This window comes from Hyposmocoma kahamanoa, unplaced genomic scaffold (genome assembly GCF_003589595.1).
Source record: "Hyposmocoma kahamanoa isolate Upper Pololo Valley unplaced genomic scaffold, ASM358959v1 102, whole genome shotgun sequence".
Lineage (NCBI taxonomy): Eukaryota > Metazoa > Arthropoda > Insecta > Lepidoptera > Cosmopterigidae > Hyposmocoma > Hyposmocoma kahamanoa.
This window is the reverse complement of record NW_020653337.1, coordinates 3,782,274-3,806,739: the sequence shown is the minus strand read 5'-3', so window position 1 is coordinate 3,806,739 and position 24,466 is coordinate 3,782,274. Positions and strand designations below refer to the sequence as shown.

At 36.4% G+C, this 24,466-nt stretch overlaps 2 protein-coding genes across 2 annotated transcripts in view; one reads left to right on the top strand and one right to left on the bottom strand.

Annotated features, from left to right (window-relative positions):
* Positions 1-207: 207 nt before the first annotated feature.
* Positions 208-18,750, top strand: LOC113235455 (maestro heat-like repeat-containing protein family member 1). The gene is made up of 12 exons (XM_026471147.1): positions 208-261; positions 355-532; positions 1,645-1,816; positions 7,093-7,282; positions 7,545-10,380; positions 10,450-10,603; positions 10,922-11,182; positions 11,530-11,744; positions 12,143-12,340; positions 13,534-13,816; positions 16,682-16,919; positions 18,073-18,750. Exons 1-12 carry the CDS (start codon positions 231-233, stop codon positions 18,258-18,260), a joined length of 4,944 nt encoding a protein of 1,647 aa, XP_026326932.1. The 5' UTR covers positions 208-230; the 3' UTR covers positions 18,261-18,750.
* A 5,100-nt stretch (positions 18,751-23,850) lies between these two features.
* LOC113232925 (nose resistant to fluoxetine protein 6-like) overlaps positions 23,851-24,466 on the bottom strand; it is a 28,525-nt gene continuing 27,909 nt past the window's right edge. The window contains exon 14 of the mRNA XM_026467834.1: positions 23,851-23,972. Within this exon, the coding sequence (XP_026323619.1) occupies positions 23,882-23,972 (91 nt within the window). The 3' untranslated portion in view covers positions 23,851-23,881. The remainder of the gene's footprint in view (positions 23,973-24,466) is intronic.

The following is a 24,466-nucleotide window of genomic DNA, read 5'->3' as shown; positions in this document are numbered from 1 at the left end:
CGTCTTAACGAAAATGCTACTACTTATTGTAAGTAGCATTTTTATAAGAAAAACTGGCAACATCAATGTGTATAAACGTCACTTACTGTTATTTGAAAAGTCAAGTTGTCTGTCTGTCAGTCATATTGTTTTGATGTCTCATCAGGGTCTTATCTTTGGGAGACAGAAATACGGAATATTTGTGAATATTCATATGTAATCTCACCGCATTGCCGGAAACAAGCTTTAAAATGTCTGCTGCGAAAGCTGACGCTCTAAAAGGTGTGTAACAATATAAAATCCAAGTTAGAAGTGCGCCATCTGCATTGCTTCGAAGACGACGGGGTTTTCTTTTCAATTTGTATTTACTTTCAGAAACTGTAACTGTGCTAATAAGCGCTGTAGGGGATAGTGATAACTCCGTGAACAATGTGGTGATCAAATCGTTGTCGAAAGTAGCGAATTCGTATCCCAATGAAGTAATAGACATATTCTGTGAGTTTTATAAAAACACGACAAAAGTAAGCTCTACGCAGTTGGGAAACGTCGTGAAGTAAGTGATTTGTGTTTATCGTTAGAGTGACAAGATTATTTTCCGATGATTTACATTATAATCATTGCAACATTTATCTTTCTTTATAATCTATGAAATTTACACAAAACAGCAAATTTTGTTATAATATCTCATTTTATTGTTTCAACATACGTAGGTAATGTTATCTAAATATTTACTTACTATATGGATTGTAATTAATAATGCTGTCCTTATTGTACAATGTAAATTTACCAATATGTTTTTGTTTCCTATTTATTATTAAACTCATGGAATTGGCCTGTGTAGGTATTAATAACACTATTATTCGTTTCAATTTGCATTAATGCGTCCTATTATCAACAGGTTGTTAAATTTCATCCTATTCTATCTTGCAGAAAATTAAAGTGCTTAGTTGATTCTAGTTCCACCATTTTGTTGTGGCTAGTTGGCCTGCATGGGTATAGTGAGGGGTGTCCTGATACCACCAAAGTATCAATACATACTCAAATGAGTAGTAATCAATTTGTCATGCGATACTAATCATATGAGTACTTCAGAAGTATCAATTACTTATATTGATACTTTTTTAGGAGATATAAAATATGTCCATACTCTAGATTTTGGTGGCGCCATATTAACAAGTAACAGTAATAAACTTTTAACAAGCACTCATTGCACAATTCAATAAGTAAACATTCTTTTCTTTTTTTAAAGATATTGTAGCTAAATCAATACAATTGATAATTCTATTAATTGATCGAGATTTTGATACTCAATTATTACTGCGAATTTGGCATAACAATACCTAAACTAAACATTCATTTCTATAAAAACTGTAATACAAAAACCCACAAAACTACATAAGAACCCGCCATTTCCGCTCATTCACTGAGATGTATGTAATCTACCATTCATCCAAAAACGATCCAAAGGGACCATATATAAACATACTTTTTTTACTCTGGTACTTCATGGTTTGTGTTTGTTTGCTGCAAAATGATGAAAATGGAACCCCTTTATACCCTGTGTATCACTAAGAAATAAAAGATTTAAGGATTTGAACTTTTAGGATCTGAAAGGCGAATTGTCAACCTGCAACATACTGTAATTGTATTACCATATTTTTCCAGAGTTCTTGAGCAAACATGCTTAAATCAAGTCAAGAAACTACAGTCTCAAACAGCTACAGAGTTAGTCTCTGCTATGCTCAGAGCAATGACAGAGAATCCTGGTTATGAACCTGCGATACAGATGGGGGCTTCTGCAGTGCTGGTGGCCATAGGACATGAGCTTTTGGACCTGGTGAGTAGGAAAAATTCCATTGTTTTTATCAGTTTACTTACAAAGTTCTCAGGGAGAAACGACGCAACAACACAACATCTTTTTCATTCTTATTGCATTGACATAAAAGATTTATTTTCAATGACTCCCTTAAAAAAACGCAGTTAAATTATTGTTCAACACTTGCTGTATATGGCGTTTTTAAATTATGTTTAGTGGAAATCTACTTCGCTTACATTATGATTAGTGGAGAATGTGTGCTACTAGATATGAGCACAAAATGTCAATAAAATTAAGTGCATAACATATAATTTTTACTAAAAGTAACCATAAATTTTTAAAGAGTAATAGCATTACCTGTCGTAAGCCTGCATGTAGAAGAAGTTTCACAATCTTTGGGAAACAGGTTAAGTCTTCAACACACAAGTAGCCTAAATTCTCGCCTGAGACCTGTATTCAGCAATGGAGTTTATGAAAGGTTCCTTATTAGTAGGGTGGCTTCATTAGGGGCCTATGAGGCCCCTCATCACTGCGACCATAAATGATCCATTGTGATCACCACTAATCACAGCTCGGAGCCAAGACCATTACACAGCATTAAGGAACTGAAGGACTTTCCTGGCTCCGATAGTCTTTATGTCCTCTAGGTGTGGCCTGTGCCTACCCAGTATGGAACTTCTCACGCCCATCAGAGGGCAGCACTGGGTGAGGAGATGCACAGGAGTTTCATCCGCCTCGTCGCAGAATCTACATTCTCTGTTTTCTCTCTGTCCAGTATTTGACATGTGCTTATTCAAGCCACAATGTCTTGTTAAGGCTCTAGTCAGAATTCTGACGCCATTCCTGTCCAGTGACAGAGCTTCTCTACAGCGTTTGGCACTGAAGGCAGCTATCAGGGCTTTTGAATGCTCAAGACCCTTAGTCTGCAGCCACACGTGTCAGGAGACATGGGAGCTCTCGTTCAGCAAAGTGAGCTTTGCCGTTCACCCGCTGCTTCATTACCCTCGATGTCAGTGACCAGGAACCCAACGCAGACATCATTTTTCCTTTCCCCGAGAAAATACAGTATAGTTATGCAGTTCTCTACAATCCTCGAAGTTTGGGTGACTGAGGTTAGTGCATTCAGAGCGGTTTGACTATCTGAGTTTATATGAATATATAAATATAATTGCTAACATAGCCTCTTTTCAGGTTTAGATCCGCACAAGCAATTATGGCGTATATTTCGGCCTGAAAGATAGAGGTGTGACGTCACATGCTCAGCTTGTAGCTGAGTCTGGGTCTCACGCCGTGTATACCACAGCCTATGTTGGGTGCCATCTTGCACCAAAGAAGGCTAAGGCTAAGTCCTTCCAGATGAGGCTGTTAGTTTCCCAGTCTTCCCTGGTTAGAAATTCTACCTGGTAGAGTTTCTTGAAGTTTTGCTTGGGGAGCATGACATCAGAAGTAATTCCCAGAACAGGATGTTCCAGAATTGAGTCGTGGGCCGATCTCAATGCCTGGGAAAGCCATCTAGTCCTTAACCTGGTGGAGAGCGTATACACGCTGTTACAGGCCTCCTTCTGTATGAATACATGTAGGGGAGTCAGAGTCAGCAATGCATTTAGGGCCGCTCCAGGTAGTGAACATGGCTCCCGTTGTTAGCAGGAACGCGACACGCAGTAGACTGCCCAAAGTGACAATAGTGGTTGTTAGACTGACTTTGCCACTCAAACAACAGACGCATATGTTACTATTGACCTTACAATTGCCTTGTATAACCAGAGAGTCATCTTTGGTTTAAGACCCGAACGCTGTCCTGCTATACGACTATAGATACCTAAGGCCATCTTGGCCTTGTTAACCGTGTTAGCTATATGACAGTTTCACCTTAGGGTTTGATCTAGGGTTACCCCTAAATATTTAACTTCTGCGGAAAAACTCACAGCCCTGCCACCAAAGATCGGTTCCACTAGCTTGTCTAGTTTCCGCTTCCTTGTTTATTAAAGGTTAACAATGTTGATGATGTAGTATAAATTTGCATTGAATTTAAAAAATTAGACTGCCAAAACTTATAATGTAACTAGCACAGAAAACATAATCAAATCTGGCGTTGAATTGGGAAGTGCCTGATAGAAAGGCAAGTGTAGAGACAAAGAGTATCAGATAAAATTTGAGTATATTATAAATGAGAATTTGAAAATATTTTTTTAAGAAACACGAAAATAAAATACGTCAAGGTATTCCTCCTTTTCTATATAGTTCTATTAAAGGTCTTTTTTTATTTTCTAAACATGGTATAAAATTTATAAAAGTGGAAGGATCTAAATTCTAAGAAATTATTTAACCTATAATCAAAATTTACATGGTCTCAGATTCCATGGATATGGCCTTTCGGAGTACTGAACAGCTTGGGATATATTTTTCGTGTCATTGATGCCTTTCATAAATGATTTCGATATTTGGTTCGTTAGTAGTTACTAATCCTGTCATCGAATGACAAATTAGTAAACTACTAATTTTCGTATTCGAATGATCTGAATGATCATTCATTACTATTCCATAGAGCACATACTCGATACTTATGATCACCTAGCCCTCTCTGATGTTTAGTAAATACTATAAATGTGACGAGGACAGGGATATTTTGACATGGACATGGTGATGGTGGAGTTTCAGGGAGTTTCGAAGACATAATAATCGTTCGACTCGTTCACCTGACCAAATGGATCGGTAATCATTCGATTTGAGTGGAATGAGTGTACTTAGATTCGACTTAGGTGTATGATTTCCCCATTTGAATTATTAGTATTAGTAACATTCAATGTCGCTTGTTTTTGTTCAGGTGTATATAGATGTGTGTTTGGTAAGTTTTTGGTGGGTTCTTGGGCTATGGTAGAATATCAGCAAAGGAGTATGTACTGTGTAGACGTCTGTGGCCATGTCATAGACCGATTTGGCTTGTTCGTTTTGTTATTAATTTCCTTATTTCTTTTTTTATTGCATTGCATAATAAACAAAGTAATTTTTATTTTCTAACACCATGTATCGTATTTAATTTCCCAAAACAACTATTCCAAGATAGCTAAACTGAGAATAAAAATTATCATCCTACTAATCTATCATCCTGCAAAAATCTTTAGTAATATAAACCTATAAATATCTGTCTAAATAGGATATAAAATGGTTGCACAGGGGTAAAAAAACGAAGCGATTGTCTTTAAATACGTTCAATGTTTGTGAAGGTGATTTGCCATCTTCTGTTCATTGTAAAATGGACTTTGCTGGCACCCTGCCGTAAGCGCAATAACCATGTACCGACAAACGATTTCTAGTACATTTTACTTATAAGAAAACATGGTTCTGTGAATAATCAACTGAACTAAAGTCTGTTATTATGTAAATTGTACATAAATATGAACAAAAACTACAAATCAGTGGAAACAAATAGGCAGATGTTGCACAAAATGAGGTCATACTTTGAACAGACATTCATGATTATATAAAATATCAATACGTATATATTTGCCATACTGATTAACAGCAATCTGGTTGTTCAAAAACCAGTTGATATTGTTTATTTTCTAGATCGATAATAGATCAACAGTAAAAAAATGATCAATCCAAACTTTTTTGCTACAAAAAATTTAAATTTTATTATTATTAAGGTGACATTTCGTGGAATGTGCAGTCCTTCATCAGTATAATTTAATTCCCAAATTGGTGTGTGTATATCTACCCCTAGAGGTCCACTCCAACAGTGTACAGTTTAGTAACAGTAGAGTCCTTGTGAAAACGTTTGTAGGAATGTAAGGAGGTACTGCCACCTTACCTATACCTGCCCCCAAGCAGTAATGCTCACAATACTGCGTTCCGGTTTTGAAGGGTGAAGGTGCTGGTGAAATTAAGGCACATAGGACTTGTCAATTTGTCTCAGGGTGATGGGCGCCTTGGCAGTGCCCCTCGGATCTTAGTGATTTAAGGCTCTGAGTGGTAATGCAACTGTGATATACCATGCGCACGACATGTTCGTCCTGTACCTTGGCATCACTAAAAAAAACCTGCAACGGATCCATATCAGTGAAAAAATAAAATAGAGGATGCATTAGGTATTACGGGGGTCCACGAGAGTGCATCTCATTTAGGCATCTGTGACCAACATTTCCGACTTTCCATAAGTGGAATAAATCACATTACGCAGATAGTATCTATGTACTTACATAATAATTTCTTATAATAAAGATATAAATTACCTATGAAGTAAATTTAAAATAATTTTAGAGTATCTCCGAGGGCCATACACTCCTACTTTAGATAGGATGTCGACGGGTATTAGAGCCTTTCGTAGCGGGCCTCATATGCCGGATATGGCCCACGGGCCGTCTTTGCCCAACACTGTCTTAGGAAATGCAGACGTCTCATCCGATTCATGGCAGAAACTACAGTCTCTGCCATGAATTTACTTAGCTTGAGATTGAACAGAATAGAGCATTTATTTCGTAATATGACCAATAATTAATTAATTTAAAATAAAATAATATAAGAATAATATAAACAAACACAATATACCGTCGAAATACAACAATGAATAAAATAAGTTTCAGAACAGAAAAAAATTACAAAACATTTAGTCGTTTTTAACACTTTCGACGTTTGCGGATAGGTGTTCGTTCAATCGTGGACCACATCACACGTGCTTATTAAAACCACAGTGTCCCCACCACAGTGTATTCTCACCAGCTGAAATGTGATTTAACTTTATGTTTCATCCTGCATATGTAAATTGTTATTCTTATTTATATTGGCTTGTCCTTGGTTTTAAAAATAAATCTATTCTTTATGCAGACAATAGTATTATTTGACAAATACACTTTACAACATAATGTATTTGGACGAGATATGTCAATAGAGCACATATTGTGTGCATATTATTGTAAAAATTGTAATAGCACTAGCATTTCAATACGAATTCAAGCTAAAAATAAGAACTAATCTTGTGTAATCTATAATTTTCGAACGAACAATGCATTAATTTGGCAGGTATAGTTTTTAAATACGTTCCACAACTACGTAAAAGGCTGTTTAGTCATAGCCGAACATTTTAAAATATTTTGGGGACAGAGAGACGCGAAGCTTAAAAGTGGGACTGTCCCGCTCAAAGCGGGACGTATGGTCACGTTAACCATACAGTACGATTCCATTTTGACAAGTCTTAGTAAATATTGCTTTGCATATGTTATACAGCTTTAAACACATTGCTTGTAATTACTTTTAATTAAAATAGGTATGTTCTATTAAATTACAAATACTTTCCTCAGGTGCTCCGCTCCCTCATCGACCAGCTGTCTCCAGCGACATTGCCACATTATACGATAACTCATACTTTAGGCACTTTAGCTGCTGTCAACACACACGGCGTTGTGCCGCACATTAAGGAGATCCTTAGCAAAATGCTGCCCTTGCTTCCCCTTGTTAAGCAGGATGGTGTAAAGCAGGCGTTTGCTTACGGTAATTATAATGTAACACAAAATATTTAATAGTTTGAAAGCAAGCAAAATATTTCCCTGTTTGAGAGCACGTAGGTTCTATGGCCGACTGAAATTGGAGACAAAATTTGAAATTGGTTGCAGGATACCTCTATTCTGTGTGGGGCAGACGCTGAATCTTAACGTATTATTATCAATGTATAAATTGTTTCATATTGTTTCCACAATCATGCGGAAATAATTTCCTGTTTCTATAAATCATAGGTCAATATTTTCTTTTGCAGCATTCGGCCATTTTGCTGTCGCCGTTTCCGAGCAAATAGGCGATAATGTCGAAAACGACAATATAACATCCATAAAAGACAATTTTGTTACGGAATTTTCTATAATTTTTGATGTGCTGTACAACCAGTGGTTACTTTCGCACGAACCTAAAGTATCGGAATCAGTACTCGAAGCCCTTGGTCCAATCACCCGACTTATATCAGAAAGACAATTTAATGAAACTGTCAACAAATTTGTGACTTCATTGCTATCAATGTATCGCAAACCGACGATCAATTCTTACTACGTCAGCCAATGTATCTCATATTTGCTGTCACCATCGCCGCTTAACCCTAAACTGACCCTGAATGACAGCGTAATTAACTCACTAAACCATATTCTATTCAATCTGATTCTAATAGATCCTGATTACGATCAACCACATACAATAAAGAACCACTTTGAAGTTCTCAGATGCTTCGATCATATGGCAGGACAATTCTCTGACCAAACCATAGAAAATTTGCTTCATCAGTGTAAAAGTAACCAAGAGAAGGAAAGGATGAAGGCAGTTATAGTGTTGACACATTTGACCACTTCTTCGCAGGTTTTTATAGATAAATATGCGACAAAATTCATTGTGGTACTAAAAGTGATGATAGCTATGGAACAGGGATTGAAAATGAAGAAGCTACTTGTTAAAGCGATTGTAGGACTGGTCTACAGAAACTGCATAACCACAGTAGAAGACTTTGCAATGGTAGATTTCATTATTAAACATTGTGGTTATGAAGGATCGGCAAATGCTTCCAAAACGGAAATTTCAGACTTGCATGACACTTGCAGAAGTTCTCTAATTCTTATGTGCAACACGGTTACAAGCGTCCGAACTCAATTGAGAAATTTGTTGCTGTCAGCCTTGACAATAGAAGAGTTTACTCCTTCAATGTCGACAGTCAGTTATTGTCTTACTTCTCTGCTGCAGAACAATTCAGATATTGTTTCTGATGAACAGATCGATAAAGCAACAGAATCTAAATATTCAGCAGACTTTGTATTCGTTCGATGCATTACATACATTGCAGATCCCGAGCAAGTTGAGAGAAACAAAAATTTGCTTGTATTCCTCGAAGAATTCTCTGAAGATGTCCATAAGAATCTAAAAAATTCTTGGACTGTCGAAATGCAAAGACTATTAAAGTTCGTAGACAAAGTTGAAACAAGGGAACAGTGGCATGGCATGCTACTTGATTTACTTGTAGCTGCGATTGAGCAAGTGAATAGTAACAAATGGGTGGAGACTATAGCGTCTATATTGTCGCAGCAGATTCTATCTAAGAAACAACCGCCAATAATAAAAGGGGTTTCATTGCAATATCTGGCGGTACTGTCTTGTCACATGTCCAACGCTGCAGTAGTTGAAAAAGTCCTGAAGATAATTCTTCTTGCTTTAAAGTCCATTCCAATGGAGAGCACTGATTTCGTAAGCAATGCTGTCGGAATCGCTTCAAGGCAACACGGGGAATTTGTAATGAACGAACTTGATAGTCTTTATAAAGAAAACGAATCTAAGAGGGGAAGTAAAATTCTTAATTTTCTATCTTCAAGAAGTTCCAGAAATGATCTAGAGCTTAGTGTCGTGAAATACACGATAATTACATGTTATGGAAAAGTAGCATCAGAATGTTTAGACGTTCATGTTCTGGCTAGACTGGGTGACAACGTTACCTCGATTTTGTATGACATTTTAAAGTCTTGCCCTAGCTTCGATTTGTGTAAAGCAAGCATTACAACTTTATATGAAATCGGCAATGCCTTGTTCCCTGCGGCACATCACAATGTTGCTTTGAGAAATCGATGGCAACTTCTAAATGCAGTTTTGGAACAGATATACAATAACAATCTGGAAAAACGTAACGTTGAATTGTACCCAATAATCGTGAAAGCGTCAAAATCATTGACAAAGCTACAAAAAGGCATATTGCCCGAAGAAAGAAACACCATATTAAGAGTACTATTCAACAGCATTTTTGGAGAATTATCTTCATTTAAAAGGAAATACGAAATCGAAGGCAATGGCGATCGAAATGACCTATTAGCCAAAACATTAAATGACAGCTTGACATTGTTACATCATTTGATCAGAGAACTCATTATTCAATCAACGTGTTTGAGCACAATTGACGATTTGATCGGCTTAATGCACGAATGGATTCGTCATGAAAACGACGAGATTAGAACCGCATCTGCAATGATTCTGCAAGTTATATTCGATACTTATATCAAAAATGTTAAATTAAACTACGAAACTCCGAGTAAATTTGGTCAGATGGGATATTTGCTTGGTATAATAGTTCCTGGAATTGCTGATACGAATTTTGCAGTGAGACTGTCTACTATAGACTGCATTAAACTTATAATCAATATTCAAGATTTGTACGAAGGTCATACGATTGAACCAGACGATGAATGCATGGCCAATCTGACGAACCTTCAAAATAATATTCTGACAAATGACTTGAGTATGATTGCTGACTACTGCATGAATTTGTGTGACACGATTTCTTCAAAAATTCCACATCTACACAATATGCAATTCATAGAGAGCCTACTTGAGGGATACGACGGTCAAGAGTATAGCAGTATTGGCATCAGTTCAGTTTTGGATGCTTTTTTTATTAAGAAAGGGCAGGATCTTTTCCAGAGTATAGAGAGGATCGTAGAAGTAATATTGTCAACGATGGACGTAGTTGGAGAAGAATCGGTGAAATTAGTGAAGCCTTTATTGTCTTTGACTAGACACCATTCCAATGCTGTAACAGCTGTGTTGCTAGCACAGAGAATTCCTTTGAAACCGTAAGTGAAGTTTTTCTGTTATGTAAAATGTTATTCGATGGAGTATTTCTTATTTATACATGTTTACAGGTGTGTAGTGACATGTTGGCGTAATCTGGCTAAAGATGAAGGCCTGTCTTCAGCAATTGTGGACAATTTCCTGCGTCTCATGACGTCAATAGAGCTCTACGAGGATCCTTATCATATTACTGTGAATCACATTGCTGCTCTCCAGCCGTTAACAGTGAGCTTTAATTTTTAACCTTGACTACTGAAAATAAAGCAAATATTATGTTGTACGCTATTAATTTGCTTAGAAATAATTTTAAAAGTGGTGAAACATCCTGACATTCAATAAAAACTTACTTACAATAATTTTAAAGTGATTGACTAATTTAAACTCATAACTCGTTTGCTTGGTTTCCAAATTCGTATTAGTTTATTGATCGTAATATTTCCTATAAAACAGTGAATATCTTGAGTTCTCACAAACACCTATATACACACAAATTATTCACTATTTTTATTTCAAGTTAGATAATGAGGTCCAATCTGTTTCCAGCTAATAAGTGCCTTAGGAGAAATGCTACAAGAAGAATCAATGCGTACTACCTGCGTTACAAAGTTTGCGGATCTCTTTGCGGTTCTTTATACGACACTGGCTTGCTACATAGATGCAGAACCACCAGCGTATGTCATACCACAGAATAAAGGACAGGAGAGAATTGGATTCATACCCAATAGGGATGCTATTAGATTGTCACCTGCGAAGATTACTATTAACACTTTCAATTCGTTTTTGGAAAGAGCTGATTGTCAGAAGGTACGAAGAATATATCTCGTGTGTTTAGAATAATATTTGGCATTTATCGTTTTTTTTCAGTTTATTTAATTTTTAAAATGTATCGAGTTCTTGGGTTTTCGCGATTGTTACACATTGGAAATGAAACTATTTTTCCGGATTTAAATCGCGTATATTTGTTTTTTTCAAACAAACCGACGACGTTTCGGGCCTTTTACAGGTCCCATGGTCAACCGTGATTGGGATTTAAATCCGGAAAAATAGTTTCATTTCCTATTTTAAAATTTTTATCTAATCTATCACAACCCACTACTGAATGTGACTGTTCGTTGAACGTTGTTGCAATGATACCAAAATATACATTCTAGGTAAAAGAAGCCTGTTCCCTCTGTCTAAGCATAGAACATGGAGACAGTTCAACAACTCTTTTAGAACTCGCTCCAATTCTAAGTGGTGCCTTATGCCGTGACTGTGGACCTCAATTGGCTAAACTGGTAGCTCGCGTAGCTGCGTACGCCCGGAGTCCTTTGCCGCCACAGAGATGTGCTGCTCATGCTTTACTGTCGGATTTACTTAACTATAGGTAAGCATATTTCAATTTGTCGAAGGCTATTGACACTGTTGCTCACGGCATCTGTTACTTTTGTTTGAAATTATGAAATCGAGATAGGTCTAATTATGGAGTTTACTCGCAGATTGCGTTAAATTTTCTGGAGTACCTTCTTACACGATAGACCTTATTAACAGTCTTGGAGTTCTCCAGGGCGGTATATTAGTACCAGTATTGTGTAATAGACTCGTCCAAAGCGCCTCAGAAACTCCGCGGTTCAGCTTTACTGACCCGGTACCTTCCATGCGCGGACCGTCACGCCATGCCTTAGGTGGATTATTCATTTAGGTTATCACAATGATTAGGAAATTCGATTGCCTACAATTTACACAAGTAACATACTTGATGTTGAGGAGCGACTTGTTTAACAGATGCAACGACAACTCGGTTCTCATCGAGACGGTCCTCGCGACGCTGAACACGGGCTGGAAGGACGAGAGTCCCCGAGTGCGCGCCGTGTGCGTGCGCGGCGCGGCGCACGTGGTGGCGCTGCGCGGAGACCTGCGCGCGCACGTGCTGCCCAGGGCCCTCCACGCGCTCAGCCAAGGCATCGACGCCCACGCCGCTCAGTGAGTACCTCACCCCTTGGCCAGACTGGGGGGTCGATCAAGAACCTTACGATAACTCAGTAGTCGCCGATTTCCTTTCACTTTTATGCACAACACCCGAATCGAACGTCAAACTGTCGTATTCGAAACCGAACCGAATTGACGTCACACTCGTACGATTCCTCGAACTTCTCGACCGGCAAAGGCTACAAACGCTATTCAGAACACAGTTATCGAATGAAGTTACCGAACGTCCTATTGTTTACAAAGAAAGAGTGTAATGTGGAAATATCTTATTATTTTAAATAAAGTCTGGATTTTGTTCAATTTTATTCATTTATTTTAATGCAAGATTAATGCATTTCTTAAATATTTTAGGTCTTTAAAGTCTTAATAATGTATATAAAAGGATTTTCATTTTTCTTATAAATTTTACCGACTAACTTATATAATCGAAAGATTCGGTTAAAATATCGAAAGGTTCTGAATCGGGGTCCTGATTAGGTTGAGACTTGTCAAATTCCAAAAGGTAGTAGATGCAATAATTGTAGATTTAATGGGGCTCAGTTATTAAAAGGAGGCAGTGGACTTTGTTCCTTCCGTTCTAAAGAGTTTACCCATAAAACCGACAAATATAATTTTGGAAAAACATTAGCGACACCTTTAACTCCTGTGCAGCTGCGAATTGGCGGCGGTCAGAAATAATTCGTTGTTGGCGGCGACTGCAGAATAAATAATTACTTGCAAGCGGTTTTTAAATTTCAACAACGACTTCGTCTCAATTACAATTTTATTCGTTTAGGGCATAGTCAAACGCGAATAGAAGTCGCAGAATGCCTCCCAGTCTATTTCCGAAAACACGTACACAGTAGAGCTCCTTGGTAGCAGTAATGCTCCTTGTGAAAGTTTCGTTCAGGGAAGTTCTGCCCCCTTACCAATTTCTGCCGTCAAGAGTAATGTGATGGGTAAGAGTGCTGGTGAAATTACAGGTATATGGGATTTGTCAAGTTATCTCAGATCCTTGTGATTTACAGCACTCAGTGGCACTGCAACCGTTATGGACAGGTGTGTCGCTCACCACCAGGGGTACGACTTGTTCGTCCCGTCACTTGATATCATATAAGAACTAGAAGTCGTCATCCATTAACTGACCAGAATTAAAGCATAGCAAGCCAGCATTGAATATGTTCACAACAATAATTTACTTATTTCAGGTCACCAACAGACAACGTCCCACTCGCAGCCATTCAAGGCCTGATTCGTCTTCTAACAGAACTCGATAAAATTGACAAAGAATTCGACCGAGAACTAGTCGCAATATCTCAAAAGATACGTCCCTATATGAACACGGAATGCAGTCAATTGAGGGAGAATTCTATACGATTATTTGGTATTGTCGCCTTGAAAGTGAAGTCGGAAGCTTTGGTGGAACAAGCCGTCGGATCGTTGCCATGTTTCTTGTTGCACCTTTGTGATAATAACCCGGCTGTTGTTAGGGTAAGTAATAGTTAACAGGAGTCATAAACGGAGCTTTTTTTAAACGCGCACACTAGTCGAGATTCTGGGTGTTGTTCTCTGTTTCTTTAGTATATAGGTCCCCAATAATAGAAAACACGTATTTTTTACATTAACTTAACACAAACAAATCATGAGGAAAGAAAATACGTATTTGTGGTGTAGTTTATATAGATAATTTAGGTTTTGTTTTTCAAATGCGGTAGCACCCTCTAGAAGCATCAACGTCTGCCAATTTCTGCACCCCTAGGACTCTTCAGCGCACACTGGGGTGCGGTAGAGACCACTTTGAGAAACTATGCTCTAGTATATACATCAACCAAACTATAAGATGCTTCTAGATACAATCGATTTTTATCGATCGTTACTGTCGTCTGTTAGCGATTGATAAATATCAGGGTTAAAATCGAGCAAATTGGTAGGCACCTGGTGTATGCCTAATTTCAATTCCAGTTTTTTTAATTCCACGTTGCCGATCGAAAAGAAATGCGCTGCCGATCGTCTGTTGCTTACACGTTGACTCAATTCTGTGTGACCATAAACTCAATCGTCTGTTTTAATCGACTTCAAAAAAGGGGGGAGGTTCTCAATTTTTTGTGTATATGTTCCATTATTTGTGAACCGTTTTGATGATTCTTTTTTTGTTGTAAAGAGGGTACCTCAGCCCCATTTAAATTTGAACTAAATATTCCACCTCTAAGGGCGCCAAACTAGGGGATGAAACCGGTTTCGCACACTTTCCGCTGACCGATTCTTAAGTTTTTAGTTTGTATGTACATACATATAAGCAAAGTTCGCAGTCGTTCGTAGTCTTTTTTTTAAATAAAAATTATGAACACATTTACTCGATGTTGTCTGATTACACGAGTTTAAACACGTCTTAAAGGATTGTTGCGAACGCTATAGAACTATTATAATTTCAAGTTCTGCCCGAAGCTGTAATAAAACGCTTGTCACGTACACTTCCCATTTGTCCCTACAATAGTATTATATACTAATCTTATATATTAATATACTAATATTTATTTAAATTTGTATTGTATTTGTTTCCTTTTTTCGTGTACAATAAAGAATTTTTGTATGCTATTGTATTGTATACTTACGAATGACGAATAACCAATAAAGGTCAAAAAGACCATTCACTTTTAATTTGTTCTGACTAAAAAACCACTGCTGTTACCTATCACCGGTACTATTCCTGTAATCCAGCTACCTATTAGGAAATGAATACCTTTTACAAGTTTCATGCTCACTCTCACGCCATCAGCTGTGACCATGGGAAGTGTTGGTTTGTTTGAAAAAAATACGCGATTTAGATCCAAAAATGTGTGACTATTGTAAAAACCTTAAAACTCGATACAACTACTATATTACAGTAAACTATGAGTCGTCTTTAACGCGCTTGTGAAAATCCTCCATCTTCTGGGACCGGCTGCAAAGATTTATTTTACTTAAATATAGTCTGTCTTTTTTGAAGATGAAGTGAAATGACATTTGCAGGGTTGCCCGTTTTCACAAATTTTTAAATAGCCATGTAGTCGTTGTCGACAGTTTTATCGATAGATTGTGAAAGAAGGTGAAATTTTGCCAAAAATGCCTGAATTCTGAATAATGTTACGACTATCTAATGATTACTAATTGCGTTATTGCCTTCTTTATTCTTATTTTGACAGATGGCCTTTAGTATCGAAATAATTTTTATTCGTATGAATTTCCATATGAACCATTGACTTACAAATAAATGGACGACGGGTCTAATACCAAAACCACGAAAAAAATGTCCCAAGTCAACCTATTCGAAATTTAAATTGTAATGTCATCGCAGTATCGCGCTGTCGGTTGAACAAATGAAGACTAAAGCGGAGTGTCGCGCTCTGTATACGATTTTAGCGCCTTACAAGTGCGGACACTTTTTAGCGCGGACCCGACGTCCATATAATTGTAAGTCAATGATATGAACAGACGGATTTGATTCTCTACATTGAATTAAAATGAAAACTTTAAATCATGTCTCCTCGTTATATTTTTAACGCACATAGTTACGACATACACTTGACTGCCTCCGTGACCGAACGGTTACCATGCCGGACTGCCACGCAGAGGGCCCAGGTTGGATTCCCGGGCCGGGAGAAATATTTGTATGGCCTACATTTATTTCTCTCGTGAGTTTGGGTGTAATTTGTATTTGTCTATGTGTGTGTCCATGGCAATCGCGACACTGGGTTTCCCTAGTGCGGGGCTATGTTGAGTATATGCGTTATTATTATATATTGAATAAAAAATGAGAAACTTTTAAATATAGTATAGTGTCTTCTTTGTATTTTTAATAGACATAGTTCTAAATGCAGTGCAATTCAAATGAATCCGTGCCCAGCAGTTGGACCAATGATGATTCATATGAAGGAAACGAATTCGCCTATTTATTGCATAATCGTAACCAAAATTCAGTCGATAGTCGATAGAATGTCGACTGCAATCACTAGCTGCTTGTAAGCAACATTTATGCGCAGTGAATTGGAATTTTCTGAACTGCCTCTGTTGCCGGTCTGCCACGCCGAGATCCCGGGTTCGATCCTCCGGTCGGGAGAAATATTTATATCATTTATTTCTCTCATGAGTTTGGGTGTAATTTCTGGATGTCTATGTATGTGTTCATGGCACCCGTGATTCAGTTTCCCTAGTGCAGGGCTATGTGTGTGCGTTAAAAAAAATTACTCCGTCTTCAAAAGAGACCGAGTATAGTTATAGTGCTGTATATCGTAACGTGCACCACAGAAATCATCAAGAACATTTGTCATTGTCTCGTATCAACACAGGTTCAAATTAATAACACAAACCTTTTTACAGGCAAGTAAATTCACACTAAAACAAGTCTTCAAAACCTTCAACGTGAAGAAATCCAACGACCTAGTCCAAACACATCTCTTGGACGAGGGTCGTTTGTACCTGGACGATTTCCTATCAGCTCTGATCAGGCAGTTGGCTGACGAGATGCCTGGAAGCGTGGTTAAGTGTCTGCAAACTGCGGTTAATTATTTACATTGTGCCCGGGATGAGATGAAACCGCACCCACCTTTGTTGTTAGGTGAGTAATCGGAAATCTTTCAATCTTAAAAAAGCTCTTAAAACACGCAATGAAGACTGTAGTCGTCACAGAATAAGAGGCATCTTTTCACACTTGTCATCGCTACGTAAATAGGGATGTAACTAAACATATCGATAACCATCTTAATCGATTCTCACGAAAAATCGATCGATCGAGTGATCGCTTAGATTATTTTTCGGATCATTGGTTTTCAGTTGTTCATAGAACAATGGACATTTATTTCAGCAACATAGAGTTTAATATAAATAATAAGTAGGAATTTACACCTGTAAACAGCAAAATTCTGAAGCAAAACAAAAATATTTCATAGTTTAAATCTTTATTCACTTCCATCGGAAGATGAACGAAAAACATGTGTAGTATATCTTCAATATAGTAATAAAATTTGCAAAAAAGAAAATATAATGTTAATTTGCCTTTTGGGTTCGGAGTACTGCGCTCTTTTTAATTTTTGTTTTAATATTTAAATAAGTCAATGTTTTTTACGTGAAATTGAATTGACCCGGTGAAATTCGGCGATTAATTGGTTACAACACTATTATTTAAAAAAAAAATAGAGCGTAACTGTTTTTCAGACGTTTCGGCCTAACTCAAAATTGATATGTTTTAAGTTCTGTCATTGACATTGATCATTTGTTATTTATTAATTAAATATATTTTAGTTATAGGAAATGAAACTATTTTTCGGATTTAAATCGCGTATATTTGTTTTTTCAAACAAACCGACGTTTCGGGCCCTTTGCAGGTCCCATGGTCACGGTTGACTGAGGTGGTACAGTCTTTAATCAGTTATGTCGAATATTGAATGTAAAGGGCCCAAAACGTCGGTTTGTTTGAAAAAACAAATATACGCGATTTAAATCCGGAAAAATAGTTTCATTTCCTATGTGTAACAATCGCGAAAACCTAAGAACTCGATGTATTCGGCGGGATTCGAACCAGTGCCTTGAGCATACCTTTAATATTACAATATCCAAGCCTGTATATACTCTATCTAGACCAACAAAACATTTTCATAAATATAATAAAAAATAAAACATTAACAACAACAACAAACAACAGCGCACTTGCGAGAATTCTCGAATTTGAAATTGCATTGTAAATTGAGCTTTATTTGAACTCTAATTTTCAGGTATACTCTATTCGGAGCTTCACCGCATTAAAGACAAGCATCCAGAGGAAACAGATCTCGATCCGGATATAACTCGTAGCGCGCGAACACGTCTATTACAACTCATCAAAGATGGTAATCCTTTGGTGCGACAGAACGCTGCAATGGCATTAGCTAACATATGTCTTTTAGAAATCAAGGAAGTATGACCGAAAAATGTACTACATAAGTTGAGGAGATATGTTGAGGTATTGTAAAGAAATATATATTGCCGAAGCATTTATGAAACAAAAATTGTACTGAGAATAATTGTAGTCGCCATTCTTTGTGAATCCATTGTATTGTTCACATTCGGGGCAAGTCCAACAATTGCGCGCAACCAATTTCACCCAGAAGTTATAGTTACAAAACTAACAATTCACGCGCCATGGCAGAATCGTACTTCAACAGTAGAATAGTGCACAAAATAACAGTTATTGTTATCTACACTGATTCAATCTTATAAATAAATTTCACTTTTGACCAATGTCTGTCCAAATAATTACAAAATTATCACTAACCTAAAAATTAATCATCCACCGACATGATGGATGGAATGAATGAAAAATGTAAATTGATATAAGCTGTGCCAAGTTTACTTCTTATACTAAAATAGCCTCCACCGCCTATGGTACGTCGTGCCGGGGAGGCTCCTTACGTACACCCCACTAACGTATCATTACTACAAATCCGAGAATTGTGTAATGTTACGTGAAGCGTTTAAAAATTACATACTGAAATACAATAAGAACACGGAAAGGTGATTGTAAGTTTTGTTACTATAATTAAAAATAATAAAGTTGTAAAGAATCATTTAGTAAGTTTAACGGCTATTTAACACATACATGTCCAGTAATCAATTCAAAGACGTTCAATATTGACAACTTACCTAAAGCAGTAATATGAGCATTACTGCGTTCCAGTTCTGAAGGGTAAGGATGCTGGTGAAATTATAGGCACATGGGACTTGTCAACTTTATGTCTCAGGGTGACGGGCGTTGTGGCAGTGCTCGTCAGATCTTCGCGATTTAAGGTTTCCTGTGACACTGCAACTGTTTTAGATTGACGCGTGGTTTGCCTCGTCCACGAATAGTTCGTCACTTGACGTACAAAAAGAAAAAAGATTAAGATTTTTAAGATCGAAATATCATACATACATAATTGACTACTACAGTGTTTTGTAATTGTATATTTAATTTAATTACGCATTTGATGAGTTGTATCGTCACTCTCCTGACATTATTGTAGCTAGTATTAGACAGAATTTTCAGAATCAACGTATTTTACAGCAGCTGTAACTCGTGTTAAAGTAATTATATTAATGCAATTCAAGGCGTATTTGCACAGGATCGACTACTTCGCCTTGCCGAAGTGAGTGCAGTCGACTAACTGTTTATACCCGAGTCGACTGCGGCATCTTCGGCAGGTGGATTCGGTCGATGAAGAAGGCGCAGTCGATGCGCTGTCGAAATCGCGTCGCTATCTTTCGAAACGTTCAACAAATGTATCGCTCGACAGGGACTACATCTAGTCGACAAGGTCGATTTCAGCAGCGAACTACGGTCGTCTTCGGTGGCAAGCGAAGGTGACCTATCGACCTAGTGTAAATACGCCATTAGTGTTTACACTGAGTAGGTTGCCGCTTTCGGCGGGCAAGCGATGGTGATCCGTCGACCTATTGTAAATGAGCCATCTGTGTTTACACTGAGTAGGTTACCGCCTTCGATGGGCAAGCAAATACTACCTGTCGACCTAGTGTACATGCATCATATGTGAAAAAAGTAGATATTTGACGATTACTAGAGAATGTCCGTTTTTGAACGCTTGGTAAGATCGTATTTACTATAATAAGTTACGACAAAATGATCAGATACGACAGTCACTGAGGAGAGTGTTATGAACTTATGAATTTGGCACCGAGTGCGACGCGTTTTTTTTGTATATTAATTCGATCGCTGTTTATTTTATAAAGAATTGTTGCCGCGTCGCGCTCTGTCAATATAAAGTCTGTTCCAATCCATTTTGAACATAGTAAACAAACCTATTTAGTTAAAATTCTAAAGCAATCACTTAATAAATCGAATAAGTAACACTTTCACGTATATTTCGAAGATTTCGACTTGATATATCATCACTTTTTCTAACAATATTCATATGAATAGCATCGTAAAATCGTATTTGAAAAAAGGTAGTCCAAAAGTGAGGTTATTATTCATCTATACTTCTATGACTTGCCTATGGTTGCATAGTGTTGTTCGAAAAAAAAACATTCGGTTCAATCAATTAAAGTTTAGTAATCGATTATTAAATCGAACATTTCAATCGCTATCGAACGAGTATCTAAGTGTAAGGATTTGAAGGAAGATTTAAATTGAAATTTTAAATATGTTTATATAGGTTATGTAAGGAAAACCGCTAATATGACTCAATTGAACAAATCGATTCATTCAGTTAATTAATCGATTTGTAGTTGGTGTTACAACTGGCCATCACTAAACAGTCTATGGTCGGTAGCCAGCGACTTGTTTGTTTACTTTTTGTTCAAAATGGATTGAAACGAAGTATAGGTAATTAATTATACTATGATACGTGGACTTACTTGTTAAGAGACTGAATATTTAAAAAAATAAAAGAAAAAAACAATAAATGTTGCAATGTTTAAAATATGAGGTAATTGTTGAAGTTTATGAATTGTTTAGTCAGAATATTTTAATATAATGTGATATTCTTAAATATTAATGCAATGGCCCGTCTACACAGTCGAGCTTCGCCTTGATGTAAACTTGCGGAAAAAAAGCTGGATCGTGTAGCTGGGCCTTAAGATCCTAAGTGTACGCTAGAATGAATAATCGAGTATATAACCAGAAATAGAGACGAAATGTCATTTAATTGCTTGAAAACTATTATGCTATATCATTACTGTGATAACTGCGCTCCGATTGGCTAGCCCGAGTTCGAAACAAATGACGGGTGTCGTCAACTGTTTCACTTCAAATCGACCAGTTAACTTGAGGTTTGCTAAAATGGACGAAAATTGCAAAATTACATATTTCATTACCGATGAAATGTGATTTCGTTTGTTTTGTAATTAGATGTTTTACTGTTTTTCCCACACCACTGAATAGAACAGCACGGCATTGTTAAAGATATTATCTTTATTACAATAAATACAGAATATTTTTTGGAATATACGGAGACGTACACACATGTCGGTAGTTGGCCTGTCTATATTTCAGTGCAAACGAGAGTTGATATTTATAAGATCTGTATCGCTAATGTGTTACTAGGAATATATGGGCCTTATTTCGTCTCTATTTCTGGTTATATACTAGATGGCTAGAATTAAACAATTTCTTCAATTCAAACTTTATGAAATAATATTATTAAAGAATATATGAAGCATTAAAGAATATTGGATTCATTCTTTTATTAATCGTTATCCTTTTCACTTCCTGTTTGTAGAACTAACCTGAGTCGTTTATTCCCTATAGTCACCACTGGCTTTGTTCCCACTGGCGACAAATAGAAAAAAAATCCCATATGTTGGTGGTGACAAACGGGATAAAAAAATCTCAGTTGTTGCCAGTAGTGATTTCCACTGGCGAGAGATGGGGGAAAAAGCCCCATATGTTGCCAAGTGGTGACAAATGGGAAAAAATATCTGTTGTTGCCAATGGCGACAAATGGAATTTAAAATATCCTAGTAGTTGCCAGTGGTAACAAATGGAATAAAAAATCCCAATTCATGTTTGTATAACATCAGTTTTTATAATTAAAAGAAAAAGTTAATCTTCGGATGCGTTCTGAATTTACACCTCATCAATATTTATTCTTGCTTGTACTTTTATTTTGTGTGATTGAGTGATTATTGAAATTATTTCAGTTCTTCGACGAATTAAAATAATTTAATAAACACAATTAGTTACCGTGGTCAATTTAATGCCAACAATAACAAGAATAAAATATAGTAACGGATTTATATTACCTACTAATTAGTGATGTACGACAAATCGCGTGTCATATTTTTTTTATCGACAGAAAATGTTAGGTGTACCATAGTCCATAGTCAAGTTGGAATTTCAAAACCCTTTTCCACGCTAGTGTGCAAGATACGCTTTTGTGCGCAGATTTCTAATGAGAAACAACACAAATACAACAAACGCATCAAAACGCTACGACGATTTATAAAATGGTCCATAAACAAACGCACTACACAGCATAGTCTTAGAACGTAACGTTTTCGTAATGATTTCGTACATTTCCACACACAAGCACTTTTTTTTATTGAATTTGTGATTATTTTGAAGTGTTGTTTTAGGTGTAATTATATTATTTCCCCTTTACCTTTTTGCGAAAACTTGAGCAAGCACTTGCTGTTGGAGTTTGTCTAGGGCACTAGATGTAAATTAAAAAACTTGGTATTTTTGCTCCCTAGAAATGAAATGATTCATTTTAATCCCGCTACGTAAGTCTATGTTAACGTACTTTTAGAACATGAGGAGTGGAAATTATTTTTTTTATAATTGCCAAATTATAAGTAGGTACCTAATGCGAAGTACAGTGACATATTTCAGGGTCAAGGTCAATATCTAAATTTATTTGCCAAGTCTTTATTTACATTATGTGATTACTTTTAACAAAAAGTCTGTACATATTACGTGGACTAACACAAATAATGGCTATGTTTGCTGGTAATAAACCTATAGGATAATATGCTGGGAACATTTTTTTCTTCTGTGGGGAACACAGACATTTATATCTAAATAGATGCCGCAAGTGTAAAGTAAAAAAAAAACCAGAATACGATAATTAAGTCCGTGTTTTGGAACAAAAGTTACTCCGGAAAACTAAAAATAAATAACAACAAACTTTAAGGAATATTTTTGAAACTTTTTCTAAGGTTTTAAGAATTATCCCTTAGTTTCCTAAATCGATCAGAATCGGGAACTGTGTTGCATAAAGTGAACATCACTAATCGTAATATTTGACCAAAAACATGAGGTCATAGCTGACATACCTACTTCGCGTGCCCAATGTAACCTTTAAACTTAGTAGTGGCGCGGCAGCGGTGATACAGTGGCGCCACTGTAGCGCTTCTTTGCGCCTTCAAATTAGATAATTTGAAGGCGCCCCTAAATATAAAAACGTTAAGTTTGAGGATTATGGTTTTGTAGTTTGAGCATAGCATTTAAAACTTATTTAAAAAAAATTAAGTCAAGGATGAAATTAAACTATTTTTCAAAATCTAAGTCGTGTAACAAACCAACGTTTCGAGCGCAGGTGTCGAGCTTGCCCAGGTCTCATGGTCACGGCCATACATTAACATTGGGCACGATTGAAAGTTGAAACGTTGGTTGGTTTGAAAAAAAAAAAAAAAACAAATATATGCGAATCATGAATTTCCGTGACGCGAATTAGATCCCAAAGAAATAGTTTCATTTCCTATTTCAATAAAGTTTTAAAAACTCGATAAATCAAGGACGTTTAACTTTATTTTCGATAATTTCTTTTTAGTCTCCTAATGTTTTTTGATAAATTGTAGTTTTGCTAAATGTATTAAATATGCTTATAGAAATAGATATTATAACATAATTTCTTTTTTAGTCTCCTAATGTTTTTTGTTATATTGTAATTTTGTTAAATGTATTAAATATGCTTATAGAAATAGATATTATAACATAATTTCTTTTTTAGTCTCCTAATGTTTTTTGTTATATTTTTATATGCTTATAGAAATAGATATTATAACTTTTATTTACAAAACAACACAGTTTAGTTACTATTATTTCCGTCACAATATTTTGCTTTTATTGCTACCGTTTTGTTCACTTTTTAGTTGGAGGCTTGTGTTTTCTTGCAACTTGCTGGTATTTGTACATTTTCTGAAACAAAAACATTTTACTGTATTTGCACTATATTAGATTTATTTTAGACACAATAAACTAAAAAAAGATCATTTAGTGATACATTTCACTCAAAGTCAGTCTATAATAATAAATCCAGAAATAATCATATAATCCAGGTAAAATTTTTACACTTGAAAACGTCATTTTTTAAGGTACTGCTCGTGCACTACGTTGACCTCCCCGAGAAGAACGAGCAAGAAACTCTAGGGATTGCTCTTTCCAAGTAAACTTAAATTCTATAGAATACACTTTGAATCTATACTCTTCTTTAAAATTTTATAATATGACTTTTCAATTACAATACTATTCATGTAAGTTTTAAACTTAGGAAATGTAATCTTAATATATACTCCGGAATCTTATTGTAAAAACGTATACATTTCCCCATAAAAGAGTCGTTTACCTTAGTTAAACGAAATCGTGGTACCATGAGTTTGGACTTAGTTCTAAGGTTAATATTATGGATATCT

Excerpts from the sequence above, each read along its gene's own strand:
- LOC113235455 (XM_026471147.1), top strand. The coding sequence starts at position 231 with ATGTCTGCTGCGAAAGCTGACGCTCTAAAAG. Across the intron at positions 1,817-7,092 it reads GACATGAGCTTTTGGACCTG|GTGCTCCGCTCCCTCATCGA; the intron begins GTGAGTAGGAAA and ends TACTTTCCTCAG. Across the intron at positions 11,745-12,142 it reads TCGGATTTACTTAACTATAG|ATGCAACGACAACTCGGTTC; the intron begins GTAAGCATATTT and ends CTTGTTTAACAG.